Source organism: Amblyraja radiata, chromosome 33, assembly GCF_010909765.2.
Source record: "Amblyraja radiata isolate CabotCenter1 chromosome 33, sAmbRad1.1.pri, whole genome shotgun sequence".
NCBI lineage: Eukaryota > Metazoa > Chordata > Chondrichthyes > Rajiformes > Rajidae > Amblyraja > Amblyraja radiata.
In genome coordinates this window covers 20,227,421-20,243,192 of record NC_045988.1, presented here as the reverse complement: position 1 = coordinate 20,243,192, position 15,772 = coordinate 20,227,421, and the positions used below count along the sequence as shown (strand labels likewise).

General features: G+C 44.0%; 1 protein-coding gene across 10 annotated transcripts in view; it reads right to left on the bottom strand.

The window, feature by feature from the left end:
* robo3 (roundabout guidance receptor 3) overlaps nucleotides 1-15,772 on the bottom strand; it is a 503,574-nt gene that overhangs the window by 148,537 nt on the left and 339,265 nt on the right. For all 10 annotated transcript variants that reach the window (XM_033049834.1, XM_033049836.1, XM_033049837.1 and 7 more), the window contains exons 3-6: nucleotides 7,103-7,260; nucleotides 6,261-6,381; nucleotides 5,056-5,194; nucleotides 3,703-3,830 (exon numbers count right to left, since the gene is read on the bottom strand). In XM_033049834.1, coding sequence (XP_032905725.1) covers nucleotides 3,703-3,830; nucleotides 5,056-5,194; nucleotides 6,261-6,381; nucleotides 7,103-7,260 — 546 coding nt within the window. The remainder of the gene's footprint in view (nucleotides 1-3,702; nucleotides 3,831-5,055; nucleotides 5,195-6,260; nucleotides 6,382-7,102; nucleotides 7,261-15,772) is intronic.

Genomic DNA, 15,772 nt, shown 5'->3' with positions numbered 1-15,772 from the left:
TAATGCTCCTCTGAAGAATCTTGTGATTTTAAAGAGTCGACATAAAGATAATTTATTGTTACCCCAATATCGCTAAAAGAGGAGCCAAATCACTACTAAACAGCACTGAATATACATTTGTCATGAACAATGTATTTGTAATCATTATCTTCACATTTAATCACTATCGGCTGGTTCATGGGTTGTGTTACTGTGATTTATGACTGGGCTGGTTTTATCTGCAATTGATAGCAACCCAGACCCCATGGAATATTTCCTGTCTGATTGTTTCAACATTTATCAAGATTCACCACCATCTGAGTTTAACACTGATATAATGTGGGGATTTTGTGGTTTGGCTCATTCTACTTTTTCTATTTTTGCTTAGACCCCATGATGTAATCTAATCCCACACTCTTGAACTAGTCAGAAGTACCATAACAATAGCAGTAAGAGGCTAATCGGATGCAGAAATCCTGGTTAGTTTAAACTGCTTTGGCACAGAAGAGATCACTCTAATTCTAACACCTATTATTGGGTATATTGAGCTCAGCTCAGGAAAGATCATGGATTGAACCAGATCGGCATGATCCAATTGCACCGAGCAATGAATTCATCAGCCCAGTTAAGCTTGTTCATTAGTTACTACTTCTCAGCACTTGGTTGCTGTTTGTAAGCCTTGCATAGCTATTAGCTGACGTTGAGTAAACACACATTTGTAAACCGGTGGATTTTAGTCCTGAAGAATTTGTTTTAGTTTCGACACAGTGGAAACAGGCCCTTGTTTTGGTTCATCGGGTCCATGCCAACCAGCGATTCCCGTACACTAGCACTATCCTACACATGGGGAACAATTTACAATTTTACTGAACCCAATTAACCTAGAAAAATTGTACATCTTTGGAGTGTGAGAGGAAAACCCGTGTGGTCAAGGGGAGAATGTACCAACGCTGTACAGACAGCACCCATAGTCTGGATCAAACCCGGGTCTCAGGTGCTGTAAGCAGCAAGTCTACGGCTGCACCACCGTGCTGCCCTGAAGATATTTCACAGACATTTGTTTCTGATATCTGATGGGCAAAGTTTAAAGGGGATATGCAGGGCAAGTATATTTTTTCCAGAGCGTGGTGGGTGCCTGAAACCTTCTGCCAAGGTGGGTAATGCAGGCAGATATGACTGATATTTAAGAGGCCTTTGGATAGGCACGTGGTTATGCAGGGAATGGAATGATGTGGATCACATGCAGGCAGATGAGATTACTTTATTTTGGCATCATGTGGATTGCGGGCTGAAGGGCCTGTTCCTCTGCTGTGCTTTTCTATGTTCTATCAGTCTAGGTTTATTAAACTGTGCTCAAGGATTTGAACTCAAGACATCTGGATTATATTCTAATTCACTACTCACTACCATGCACTCAATAACAATGATCGATTTGTCAGTGATTAACACAGCTCTTGGTTAAACAGGAATCAATCTCCACCTTCATCTTCTACTCAAACAGAAACTAAAACCTCCAAAATGTAAATTGTCCTTCCTCTACAAGGAATGCTACTACTTCTAAACCCCACTAACTCTGCCGTGGGTAATGTTCCTTCTGGAACCTGCAGGAGTCCTGGAAAACCTCCCAAATAGCTGAGAACACTGCAAAAGTTCAGGATGACTCACCACTATGTCAAAGCAACGAGAGTTAGACAATAAATACTGGCCTTGCTGGTGACGTCCAAATCCTCCAGTATTCATTTAAGAAAAGAATCCATTTCAAATTGTGAACTAAGCTAGATGATAAAACCTTGCTTCATTATTTAGAGTGTCCATTTTTAGCCTTCATTTTTCTTTCCACCAACATTGAGGCAGAAGGTCTTCAGAGAGTGACAATCAATCAGACCTGGAAAATCACTGAAGCATCTCTTTATCTGTCATGGCTGCACATTTTAGCGGAGAAAGGTTCATTGGTAATTTTGAGCTCCGATTCGTGTGGGTATTGCATTTCACTCTCCACCGAACATAAAATGAAAGAGATAAACTCCCAGGCATTGTCCGTGGCACAAAAGGGGGACATTTAGGAAGGAATGAACTCTGGAAGTGATTGCAACTGACCCACTTAGAGACTCAACCTCCTGCCAGGCACCAGTAAACCTTTTCCATTTACAGTTAAAATCACCCTGGAGTCACACACGCCAGAAAGTAATTTTCACATCCCTCCTATATCAGTGAAAAAATTCAATTTCACGGTGTGCAGTGAGTGGTGTTTAATCGAGATAATTTTTGTTATATGTTCATCATTTCAATTCCAAACAAGAAGAAACTGGAGAATGATTGTTTTAAAATTGATTTCAATGAAAACTAAAAGCAGACAAGTTGGAAAATTGTGTTACGAGCACACTCGACATGACTGTACAAAGTCATAAACAAACCTTCCATCTTTCTGGGAAAGTGATTCCATCAGTCAGCCTCAGTTGCTTGTACAGTATACAGAATTGTAGAGAAATGCAGCACAGAAATAGGCTCCTTAGCGCACTCATTCTACTCTGACCACCAACTACCCATTTCCACTAATCCCACCTTAATCCTATTCTTTGCTCTGATCATGATCTCATCAGGTGCCCCGTGACTTTACCACTCACCTACACACTAGAGGCAATTAATTTATTGACCCATATGTCTTTGGAATATGGGAGGAAATGGGAGCATCCACATATTAGGCTTTAGAAATACAACACGGAAACAGGCCATTTAGCCCAGTGAGCCCGCGCCGAACAGCGATCACCCATACACGAGCGCTATCCTATACACTAGGGACAAGCTACAATTTTAACAAAGCCAATTAACCTATAAACCTTCACGTCTTTGGAAACTGGAGCATTCGGAGAAAACCCACGCTGCCACAGGGAGAAGGTACAAATTCTGTATAGACAACACCCGTAGTCGAGATGGGACCCGGGTGTCTGGCGCTGTAAGGCAACAACTCTACGGCCGTGCCAGCGTGCTGCCCATTTTCACTAATCCTACCCTAATCCCCATTTTTTATTCTGCTCGCATTCTCATCAACTACCACTCAACTACACACTAGGGGCAATATATAGTGGTCAATTAACCAACCCTACGTCATTGGGATAAAAGAGGAAATGGGAGCATCCACACCACAGAACGTGCAAACACCTCACAGACAGCACCAGAGGTCACAATTGAACCCTGTTTTTTGGAACTGCAAGGCAGCGGCTCTATCATCTGTGCCTCTGTTCCCCCCCCCCCCCCCCCCATGAGGAGTATTGTAGCCATTATTTGGTGCCTAAACTGAACCTCCCTAACCTAATCTACCCTCCTAACAGAAAGACAGAACTTCCCTCTCTAACAATTGCTGCTGCCCGGCCCAGGACAACTAAACGCACCCTAAAAGGTCCTACAGAATATGTGATTTTGTAAAGATAGAGTCAGTTTTCATTGTGATAACCTGGCAAAGATTAAATTGCCAACTGGCATTCACTGCAAAAGCTCACAAATCAATAGTCAAAATCTCCAGGTACATACGTTTCCTCCTGTACTGGTTAATCAACATACTCAAGTTAAATCTGAATCAGGTGATCCCATATTTCCTTGCCTTGCATCTGTGAAGTGGTTCTGCCACAAAGGTTGAATGATGGGATTACCGCCCAGTCCAATGGAATTATTTTACAAAATAAACACGTCATCTTCAGTTCAGAAAGGTAATCCAGAGGTCCTTACCGTGTACAGTCAGGGTTCCCGAGAATTCAACTTTACCCACACTGTTCTCTGCAATACAGGTGTACGTTCCTTCGTCATCGCTGCCGACTCGTGCCAGCCGCAAGCTGTTGTCAGACTGAATCTCAAATCTGAAGGAGACAGAAAGACTCTTTTTGTTCCCTGTGTTCCTTGATGCAAAGTAAGAGTCACTCACACAAGTTCACTGAGTTGAATCGTTCATCTCAGGTAACTTTATCTTCTGCGGTATTGTGAAATATCCATTAGTGAATCAATGGCCCATGTTACATCTCCCCCAATCTTTACTCCGTTTAGTATAGTTTAATATAGAGATACAGCCATTTCAAGTCTACTTTAAAATTCAGGCCTACCATAGTGCAAGTCTCAGCTGCAATGAAATCTCTCTACCCTGCTCCAATATCTTTTTATCTTTTCATTTAATTTTAGTTTTAGTTTGGTGTGGAAACAGGCTCTTCGACCCATCGAGTCCATGCCGACCAATGATCACTGGTACACTTGTTCTAACCTACACACCAGGTGCAATTCACAGAAGCCAATTCATCCACAAAACTGCGTATCTTTGGAATGTAGGATGAAACTGGAGCAGCCGGAGAAAGCCCATGTGGCCACAGGGAGAACAAGCAAACAATACGGACAGCACCCGTAGTCAGGGTCAAGCCCGGGTCTCTGGCGCTGTAAGGCAGCAACTCTACCGCTGCACCACAGTGCCGCCCCTATTTCTATTGAACCGAGAGATATGTAAAATGGTCTAAGGTGACTATTGGTCATCTTTGTATTATCACATGACATCGAGGTGACCATTTCATTTATTTCCCCAAATTTCTCCTCTCCTCTCTTTTCTGTTTCGAAAGTGCTTATTTATATCAGAGTGAAGATTCTAATTCCTTCCCATCAGGTTCAGGTGTCAATCTCATACAATGGGCATCAACAGATTGGACGAAAGGAGGACATTGGATCTTATAAAGTCAGATCCTAAACCTAGCATTCAGTGAGGGGACTCTTTAATGATCTGGAATAAGATCCTTTTCCTCCCTCTCCCGATGTTGAGCCACTTCTTCTATTGGAGATCAGCACCAATGTGCAGGGATGTCCCTATGAACCCATATACCATATAACTGAACCCATTCAATGCTTCTTGAATCAGTTCCCAATCCCACTACAGTTTAAAGCTCTTCACATGGGTGTATTCAATACTGTAATAGTTCTTACTGCAACTCGTTCCAACAAAGATCATGGCATTCAATTGTAATGGGGTAGGCCAGGTAGTCAGAGCTTCACTGACATTTTAACTGAGCAACACAACGTAATGAAGATTCAAATACTTTTATTGCCTACCTTTCTCGCGGCAGCTCTCCCTCCTCCTTGCGCCAACGGGTGGTCGGCATGGGATCTCCATGGACCTCGCAATGGAAATCCACGGTGTCATCTGCCAGCACCACCTGGTTTACAGGACGTTTGATGAAGGTGGGCCGCTCTGTGGGGTTATACATGGGCAAGATGAGAAGGGTTACAAGGAAGAGAAAGCTCAACAAAAATAGCAACCAAACAACAAACCAGGCAACACTCCACCATTTGGGTGGGAGCTTGCTCCGTGTAATTTTGGCAACTCATTTGCGATGCTTTTGCAGAGTTTCAGAGATACAGCATGGAAACAGGCCCTTCGGCCCACCGAGCCTGCACCAAGTAGCGATACCTTCACATTAACACTTCCCTATGTACACTAGGGACAATTTTACAAATTCAACAAATTGGAGTGTGCTACAACGACCCTTTACAAAGGGTTCTCCTCACAGTTGGCTGCCCCATGTGAAGAGGGGTATGTTGAAAGGATATTGTGCAAAATGGAAAATCGATATCTCCCTCTCCCGCACATCCAAATACCCTCTCAACAGTCATTGCAAAGTGAGCAAGATTTTGAACGCTGTCCACTTTAGCCAGGAATCATAGCTTGTGCCATGAGAGAAAAAGCACAACCATAGGAAAAGAAAAAAAGGTAAAACTTAACAATTTTGATAAGATTGGTGAGTGAACAGCCTTTGCCATTACATTTGTTTACGGTTAGAGCCTTTTATAAGACAATGCTAGCTTTGGCTTTGAGGCTTACAGACAAAATGGGCCCATAATTGGAGAGGGTCTGGATTTGGAAGAGAGTGTTCTTGTTCAGGACAGCTGTTCTCCACATGTGTGAAAAGCTAAGCATCACAGAAAGTCACAGTTAACCACTCAGGCAACACATTTTGAATTGTCTATATCTATGGAACTGGATGTTGAGCTTGTGCTGTGGGGGAGAAGGCAGCGTTGACTGAGCTAAGTTTCAGTTTAGTTTATTGGCATGTATACCGTGATATAGTGTAAAGCTTTTGTTGCATGCTAACCAGTCAGCGGAAATGGCTCTGGGAGTAACTCCTCATCAGGCTCGTCACCGTGAGATGTTCAGCAACATAAAGCAACAAACGTCACAAAAACCTCACTTAGAACGGTGCATCACAGGAACAGAGCCTTCATCCCAACACAATAAAGACCCTTGGGGCCTCACTTACCAAACACGACCAATTCTGCCGGCTCACTGTCCCTTTCTCCCACCATGTTGGTGGCTACACAGATGTAGATGCCAGCGTCAGACTTCCTCGTGTTTGAGATCATCAGCTTTCCCCCTCGGATCTAGAAGAGCAGGCAAGGTCAACATCTCCCATACCGACGTTTCCCATGAGATACACCAAGTACTCAGGCACAGAAGATAGACACAAAATGCTGGGGTAACCCAGCGGGGTAGGCGGCAGCTCTGGAGAACAGGAATAGGTGACGTTTCGGGTCGAGACCCTCCTTCAGATTAAGTACTCAGGCACACGTGGGCAAAGAAGACGGGCTCATTCTTCAACAAATTGGAGGATGCTACAATGACGGGGCAGGATACTGAAAGGGCAGGGAAAATTAGACGGGCCAGAGTATATTTAAGTGTGGTAACTGAAAGGGGCAAGATATACAGTACTGTCATACACTGGCAGAGTAGGATATACAAGGACATGGTACACTGAGATGCTGTGGTATATTGCCATTTACATAAAGGGAGCAGAGAATGATGGCGGGTGATACGGTAAGACTAAGGGGGATTGAAGTAATTGCCTCACCAAGGGATTCAAAGAATGGCCTTTGTCAAAATGTCAATGGGCATTGCAGAAATGAAACTTGGGGAACAAGGGGCAAGAGATAGTTTTTTCCATCTGGATCTGGACAAAGCTTCACCAGGTTTAATCCCTGTTACACTGATGTAAAATGACTAATCTTATGCCTAAAGTACAATTCACTGGCATTTCAAAATCCGATCTCAAATCCAATTGTCATTCCCTCCCGCCCCAGGTGTTCCGTGATGCCGGGTCCTCACCGTGATCCGCTCCTCCTTGTCACTAATGTGGACGTTGCTTTTCTTCCAGGAGATGGTTGGTTCCGGGTGCCCTCTCGGTGGCAGGCACTCCATCACCGCGGGCTCCCCCGCCGCCACCACCACATCACTGGGCGCCTGGCGGAACTCGTCACGCAGGACTAGGGCGGCACAAGGGAGAAAGATCACTGTCAGCCAAAAGAGTCACAGTCAAAGTGTCATTCAGCAGGGAAAGGGGCAAGGCGGCATGTAAACCAGAAGGAGCAAGATGTACCGTACAATCATACACTGGCAGAGTAAGATATACAAGGACGTGGACTTGGTATATTGCGATTTATACTGAGAGCAGCAGAAGTTGTTGGAAGGTGGTAGAGTAAGACTATGCGGGATTGAGATCTTTGCCTCACCAAAGGATTCAATGTATGGTCTATGTCAAAATATCAATATGCATTGACCTTCAGCCCAACTTGCCCATGCAAACCAAGATGCCTCATCAACACGAGTCCCGCTTTTAGCCATATCCCTCTAAATCTTTCCTATCCGTGTATGTCTTTTAAATTTTGGTATAGCACCTGCCTCAACTACCTCCTCTGGCAGCTTGTTCCTCATACCCACCTCTGAGTGAAAAACTTAGCCCTCAGGTTCCTATTAAATCTTTCTCCTCTCACCTAAAACCTATGTCGCCTGATTCTTGATTCCCGTACTCTGACTAAAATACTCTGTACATTCACCCTATCTGTTCCCCTCATGATTGTATACACGTACGTAAGATCACCCCTCAGCCTCCTGTGCTCCAAGGAACAAAATCCTAGCTTGCCCAACTCTCCCTATAGCTCGGCCCCACAAGTCTTGGCAACGTCATCATGAATCTACTCTGCACTCTTTCTAGTTTAACAACATCCTTCCTGTAGCTGCCATTTTTACTTAATGTCAGTAAATGAAACAACTTTCACCCATCCTCTTTCTCCAGAGATGCTGCCTGACCCACAGAGTTACTCCAGCACTTTCTGACATTTTTTTGTAAATCAGCATCAGCAGTTCCTGGTTTTTACTCCTAAGATGATCATGAGGAGTAGGCATCATGTGCAGGCAGATGAGATTAGTTTATCTTAGCATCAAGATCAGCAAAAACATTGTGGGCCGAAGGACCTATTCCTCTACTTTACTATTGTATTGTGTATCATCTTTGTCTATCAGTAGCTTACTGAATGAAGGGACACACTCAAGACCACATGGTCTACTTCCACTGTGCAACTGAAAGGAAACATAGGGGTCAGACCTTATGGCCAACAATGTCCTATTTTTTATGGAAATACAGCGCAGAAACAGGCTCTTCGGCCCACTGGGGCCGCGCCGACAGGCGATCCCCGCACATTAACACTATCCACCACACACTAGGGACAATCTACACATATACCAAGCCAATTTACCTACAAACCTATACGTCTTTGGAGTGTGGGATGAAAGCGAAGATCTCGGAGAAACCCCATGCGGTCACGGGGAGAACGTACAAACTCCGTACAGACAGCACCCGTAGTCGGGATCGAACCCAGGTCTCTGGCACTGCAAGTGCTGTAAAGCAGCAACTCTACCGCTACGCCACCATGCCGCCCTCTACCGTGCCGCACTTGCAGCCAATTGGATACATGTGAACAGTAGCCCACACCGTCCTCACGCCCATCTTTGGCAAATAGTGGAACTCCCAAAGCTCCCAAATTTCCCACACCATCCATAATGTTATTAAATTCAAACGCCTACATGCTTTTGATCCTTTGAAAGGCAGAATTTATGCTCCTGTCCCACTTAGGAAACCTGAACGGAAACCTCTGGAGACTTTGCGCCCCACCCAAGGTTTCCATGCGATTCCCGGAGGTTTTTGTCAGTCTCCCTACCTGCTTCCACTACCTGCAACCTCCGGCAACCACCTGCAACCTCCGAGAACCGCATGGAAACCTTGGGTGGGGCGCAGTCTCCAGAGGTTTCCGTTCAGGTTTCCTAAGTGAGACAGGGGCGTAAGTTTCCTTTCTCTCTCACTCTCAACTTTTAGCAATTGTTCTTTGTTATCGGGCATATGTGCTTTTGATGGTTCAACTCTTCAATAAAGCTTTCTTTGTCACATATGCAACTGCACGGTGAAACCTTTTGCATATTTACACATGCAGACGCCGCCATGTTTTGTAATGTCATTCATGGAGCTATGGTTACCATACGGTGCGAGTGCTGGTGTATTTTCCGACTTATGGATACATCGACATATGGACGTCTGTAAAAAACAGAACCTGTTCATTACCCGGGAGAAGCCTGTCGTGTGTTTTGATGACAGCTTCCCATCCACACAATCACAATTTAAAACAAGGTCACTCTGATAGAATCAGAGTGAGTGGGAATAATGCTATTGTGATCGCTAGTCAGGGGAAAATAGTTGAAACTGACAGAACAAATAAGTTCAAATCAAAATTGATGTGCTCTGGAAGATAGAACGAGCCAGAGAGAAGGCAGGCAGGTGACAATGATGCGTGGGTAAGTAGGTCTTATGTCCTTGCCTGATATTTCAAAATTTGTGCCTTGCATGTGTCATGCAAGATCAACCGAATACAGAAACCTAACCCCAGCTATGACCCCTGGATATCACCATCATTATCTTACGAGCGGCACCTTCTGTACCATGACCTAGTTTTTCATTTTTACGTTTTAGAGAAACAGCAGGCCCTTCGGCCCACCGTGACAACACCACGTATTGATCAGCCATTCAAACTAGTTCTATATTATTCCACTTTCTCATCTACCCCCCTACACACTTGGGGCAATTTACAGTGGCCAATTAACCTACAAACCCACACGTTTTAGGGTTGTGGGAGGAAAGAGGAGCAACCCACACGGTCCCAGGGAGAACATGCAAACTCCACACAGACAGCACCCGAGGTCGAGATTGAATCTGGATCTCCGCCGCTGTGAGGCAGCTGCGCTACAGCGCCACTCGCTGCGCCCACTGTGCTACTTGTTGTAGCATTGCACACTTCAGTAGAACTGCCACAGCTACACTGTATAAAAAGTAACAATTACGTTCTATCAGCATGATCGGACTAAAAAGAGCCTAATCAGCATTTGCTAAGTAAATCCTGTATTTATTCAGTCCCAAGCAGTTCCATTAATGCTTGTAATGGCCCACATCACCCTTGATCTATGTACACATTAGTTCCTTCCTGAAACTACACAAAATTACAGCAGCTCATTTTTCCCTCCTCTGGTAATTCAATTTGTTTTCCACTGATGTGAATTAATGAATATTCCCAGGCAGATGGATAGGAGATATGCCCATTACCTAAAGTAACATCTAACCCTGCAGTCAGTCAAAAAAACATTCAGCAAGCTAAAGTGGACTCATGGCTCCCACCCAGCATATATTACAGAGGCCCAGGAATATGGCAATTAATTAGATCCACAAGATGTATTCGCAATATCTCCCCAGGGAGCTCTGGAAATGCACTAGGGGCAGCAGCATTATCAATTTTTGTGTGGCCTTTGTGGATGAAGGGAATATAGCCGATGTAGGAATTGCTGCATCATCCAGAAGGTTCCGTATTTTGCTGAAGGTTTTTGCCAGCAAATACTCACCACCGCTAGCTTGCAGGAGCATTATATAACCTGGTGTATTTTCAATAGAGCAAGTAGAATCAGTTGAGGCAGGTGAAAGTGACTTATATAGTGCGCACACACACACACAGTCCCGCGAGCACACACACAGTCCCGCGAGCACACACACACACAGCCCATGTATACGCACTCACTCCCACACATTCACTCCTACACGCATTCTCGCACACCCACTCTCTCACACGCGCGCTCCCTCGCGCACACAATCTTACGCTCCCCACCCTCTTATGCACGCCCACACAAATCTTTAGTGTATATAAATCACCCAGCATTGAATCCTGTGATTTACAGGCTTCTAATCTCAAAGGTAATTTTTGACCATCACCCACAATCACCACGGCACATTGAGATCCAATTTGCCAATTAAGCACGTTTTGTCTGAACAAAACTCTGAAATGGGACATTGTCGAAGTTTTACTGAAGTCTATGTGGATTACATCAACTACTCCACCCTCGTGTCCTCTATATTTACAATTATCTTTTGACCCCCCCACCCCCTCAACTCCTATGTCCATTTTTCACACCCATAAATCACCACACTTTACATCAAATGTGTGTGTATGTGGTCAGTACCCACCTGCCCACTCAATTGCTTTCTTCTGTCTATTAAATGCAACATTGTCCTCCAGACAGCAGTGCCTCATACATTATTTTACCACAATTTGTTTCTTGAAGGATGTATACGAATTCTATTGCAATTGTGGGTCTGTCAATGTGCTTGTATTGTGAGCTGCCAGCAAACTTGTCATTGACATTTGAGAAATATTGAAGGAAGCTTGTGACAGAATGCAGGTCCTTACAATATAATTTATCATGTAAGAGTTGATGTCCCAAGTTAATTTTACGACTCTAATGTGGTTTCGGGGTTCTGATGACAGTATTAAATGACCACTGAACCCTTCAATTAGATTACCGATGTACATTCTCTCCCTTGAGCCTATTATTGTATCTGAATACACATCGCACTGGGATGCACTTTAAAGCTGTGTGTGTATGAGTGTGACAGGGAGGAACAAGGAGGGTAGCTGCAATCACTGGAGGTTAATTACCTCAGAATAGGCCATAATATGCGGGAGGTCCATCATGTTCAGGCCCCAACATCCATAGCTACTCTTCAATCCTTTTGTCTCACATCCTTTCTTCCTTCTCTGGCCTTTGTCCAAACCTATGCCTACCCCCCCCACCCCCACCTCCCACCTCCTAACCTCTGTTCACTGAAGGGTCTCGACCCAAAACGCCACCCATTCCTTTTCTCCAGAGATGCTGTCTGACCCACCGAGTTACTCCAGCTTTTTGTGCCTATCTTCACCTATTACCTGACAGGCTCAGGGAACGTTGAGACTTGGACAGTTGAACATCTCAAATATCCTAAACTGTGGAAATAGTTCGGTGGGTGATTGATTAGTAAAGGCTTCTGCTTTCTGTTGGCAGAGGTTAACCTAAAGTGAAATAATCAGATGGAAGATTCTGAGGTTCATACAAAGATAACGTATCCTTTAAAAATGAGAAATGTCAATGATATGTTATACAGCCAGGATTAGCAAGAGTCAGTTGAGATTATTAAAGTATTATGTCATTTAACTGGGTTTTTGCAGAAAAAGCACCATTGCAACTCTTGTATTTCTTATTAAGTAATTGTAACATCAAATCCAATATCACTAGTTTATTAACTCTAGCATGACACACTAATCAGCCTCAACATCACTCTTTGGAGAACTGCAGCCTCAATTGTCGCTCCTTAATTAACCTCAATCTTACTCGCTAATAACACTGGCAACTCCAACATTATTCTCTGACTAACTCCATATCACTCCCTGATTAGCTCCATATAACCAGGGCGGCATGGTGGAGCAGTGGTAGAGTTGTTGCCTTACAGCACCAGAGACCCTAATTTGACCCCGACTCCAGTTGCTGGCTGTACGGAATTTGTATGTTCTCCCCGTTCGTTTTCTCCAAGATCTTCTGTTTCCTCCCACACTACAAAGATGTACTGGTTTGTAGGTTAATTGGCTTGGTATAAATGTAAATTGTCCCTAATGTGTGGGGATCGCTGGTCGGTACCGACAAGTGGGCCACAGGGCCTGTTTCCACACTTTATAACTAACCTAACCTAAACTAAACCAAACTGACATTAATTCCACACCATTCCCTGACTAACTCCACATTGCTTGCTAATCAGTTTCAGCTTCACTTACTAATTAAACACTGATAGTTACCTTACTGTCGCTCGATAATTCACTCCGGCATCACTGATGCCAATTCCAGTTTCAATCACTAATTAACTTCAGCATCTCTCACTAATTAAGTCCAACATCAACTCCATCACTACGCACTAATTAGTCCCAGCATCACTCATTAATTAAAGTGGATAATAACCCTGTCATCACTTGGTAATTAAAACCAACATGAAACCCACAACCCTCACTAGTTAACGTTAGCATCACTTGGTAATTAACTCCATTATCACTCATTAAAAAATCCCATCATCGCTCAATGATTGACTTTAACATCACCAGCAGAATCACTCTTTATTTAACTCCAGAATCAACTCCATCATCACTTAATTATTAACTAGGACATCAATTCCAAGATCACTAAAGGGGCTGTCCCACTTGGGCGACCTATTCCGAAAGTTCTGGCGAGTTTGCCCTCGTCTCATACTCACAGCATGGTCGACACGAGGTCGTAGGAGGTCTTTGTAACTCTCCTTCATGCTCGAGAGTTGTCCCTGTGTACTCGAGGCCTCAGCTAGGTCGCGGCGTATTTTTCAACATGTTGAAAAATGCTCGCGAGTAAAAAAATGTCGCCATGGAAAAAATCGATATTTTTTTACTCGTAGGTTTAGTCATAGTAGGTCGGCATGTTAGTCGTAGGTAATCGAGGGTAGTTGAAGGTAGTCGTAGATAGTCTTCATCATAGTCGAAGGGAGGTCGAAGGAGATCGAAGGAGGTCGTCTTCACTCTCCACTATTCGGTGTCCAATTCTCCCGAAGTTAGTTGTAGTTAGTCGTAGTTAGTTGAAACTAGTTGAAGCTATTCTTCAACATAGTCGAGGGAGATCTTCTACATAGTCGAAGGAGGTCTTCAACATGACATTTTTTTCAAACTGTCCTAAACTCTTCTAAACTTGCCAATTAGGTCGCCCAAGTGAGACAGATCCTTTACTAATTAACTCCAGCATCACTTACTAAATAATTTCCAATAACAATCCTTTTTTTAACACACTAGAAATGGAACTTCTAGCTGGAAGATCCTGGTGCCTCTTCCTTAGGGGCACTTGGCACTTGCTATTCGCATTTGACCTATCACATGAGGTGCAGAAAAACAGAACTAGTTGATCCAGGTTTACATAAACAAGCTTTTCTCTCGAGAGATGCTGCCTGTCCCGCTGAGTTACTCCAGCATTTTGGGTCTATCTTCTACTTTAAGGATGCAGCCTATTTTTAATACCACACTATTTCTTTCAGCAGATTATGCATATCAGAGGCTAGTGTGGTGGATTAACCCACGATCCAAATAACGAGTTTGAACAAAACTATTGATGGGATGTCAGATCCTATGGGCAGCCTAGGACCAACTTTGGAAGCTGAAAGGATAACAAAATCTTTCAGATTTTTACACCCCCCTTGTGTTTATGTGTGGATAACATTCAGCATAATTAAGGGCATTTCCCACTTTCACGACCTAATTCATGATCTTTTTTACTCGTGGACATTTATCATCATGCTAGAAAAACGCCCCGACCTACTTGATGCCACGAGTACCTACGACTAGCATCACGGCCTGCTACAACCTCCTACGACCTCGTGACGACCATTCTGCAAGTCTGAGTCAAGGGCAAACTCGGCAGAGGTCGTGAATTAGGTCATGAAAGTGGGACAGGCCCTTTACATTTCAGCTTGGTTGAGAGCAGAAATGCTTTGGTTGAACAACTTGGCTGAGAAGTTGCTCCATGCGTTTTTGGCATGTAAATGTTGCTGAATATCTTGACACTTTGTGAGAGATGACCCGTTACAAGGTCAGAGAATGGGCTTTACTCCGCACTGACGTTAACATCGCTGATATCTACGCTGTTGATGTGTTGCAACTTCTTGCAATTCTCAGCATGCAGCCCAACAGGTGCAATCTTTGCCGTCAGTTCTTAAAGCTAAGAAGCAGCCTTCCGAACCATAGGTCAACTTACATGTTAAACACTGTGTATTTAATGTACCCTAACATGGCTCTTGGGTATTGCGAGGTATTGGTTGATAAATTCGACTTACTGGTAAAATGATACGGCGCAGAAACTTTGAACAAGTGTTCATCCTAATTCTAACAGCAAAGAACACACAATGTATGTGGTCCCTGCATCATGATGTTCTCAGACCACATGACCATACATCATTGAACCCTGCAGGTTAAAGGGTGGTAAATGGGATCAATGTAGCTGAGCACTTGATGGTGTGTATGGACAGGATGGGTTGAAGAGCCCGTTTCAGTACTACCTAGCTCTCTAAGTATGAACATCTACTGCATATCATGGTGGGACCAGGAGTCCTTCACCCGCTGCTGATCAAGGCAGTAGACTGAGAAAGAGCATAATCATGCTGGCTGATTATTATTTTTTCTCATCCCGCTGCTGCTTTCCATTCCGACTTGCTTCTTCTCAAACCCACGTGTTTGCGTTGTAGAGGTCCTGACTTTAAAAGCACATGTTGCCATGCAAGCAACACTCTTTCATACTCAGAGTGGAATATTGCTATTGAACACAGGGCTGTTGCAATGATTTTGAGTGTTTTTCTTTTCCACCCAATCCCACCCCATTCAACTCCTTCATTATTTTACAAGAGCTGCTTATCCTCTGAGCCCCAAAAGATGACCAAGTTTGACCTTGGAAGGTGAGTACATGTGGCTCCTCAACTGGGAGTTACCGTCGCACAATGGCCTGATTCTGCGCTCACCAAACATCCACAGAAAGTCAACAAGATGGCAAACAGGAGCGGGGGATGAGTTAACTTATCTCATCCTGGCTTGGCTGCTG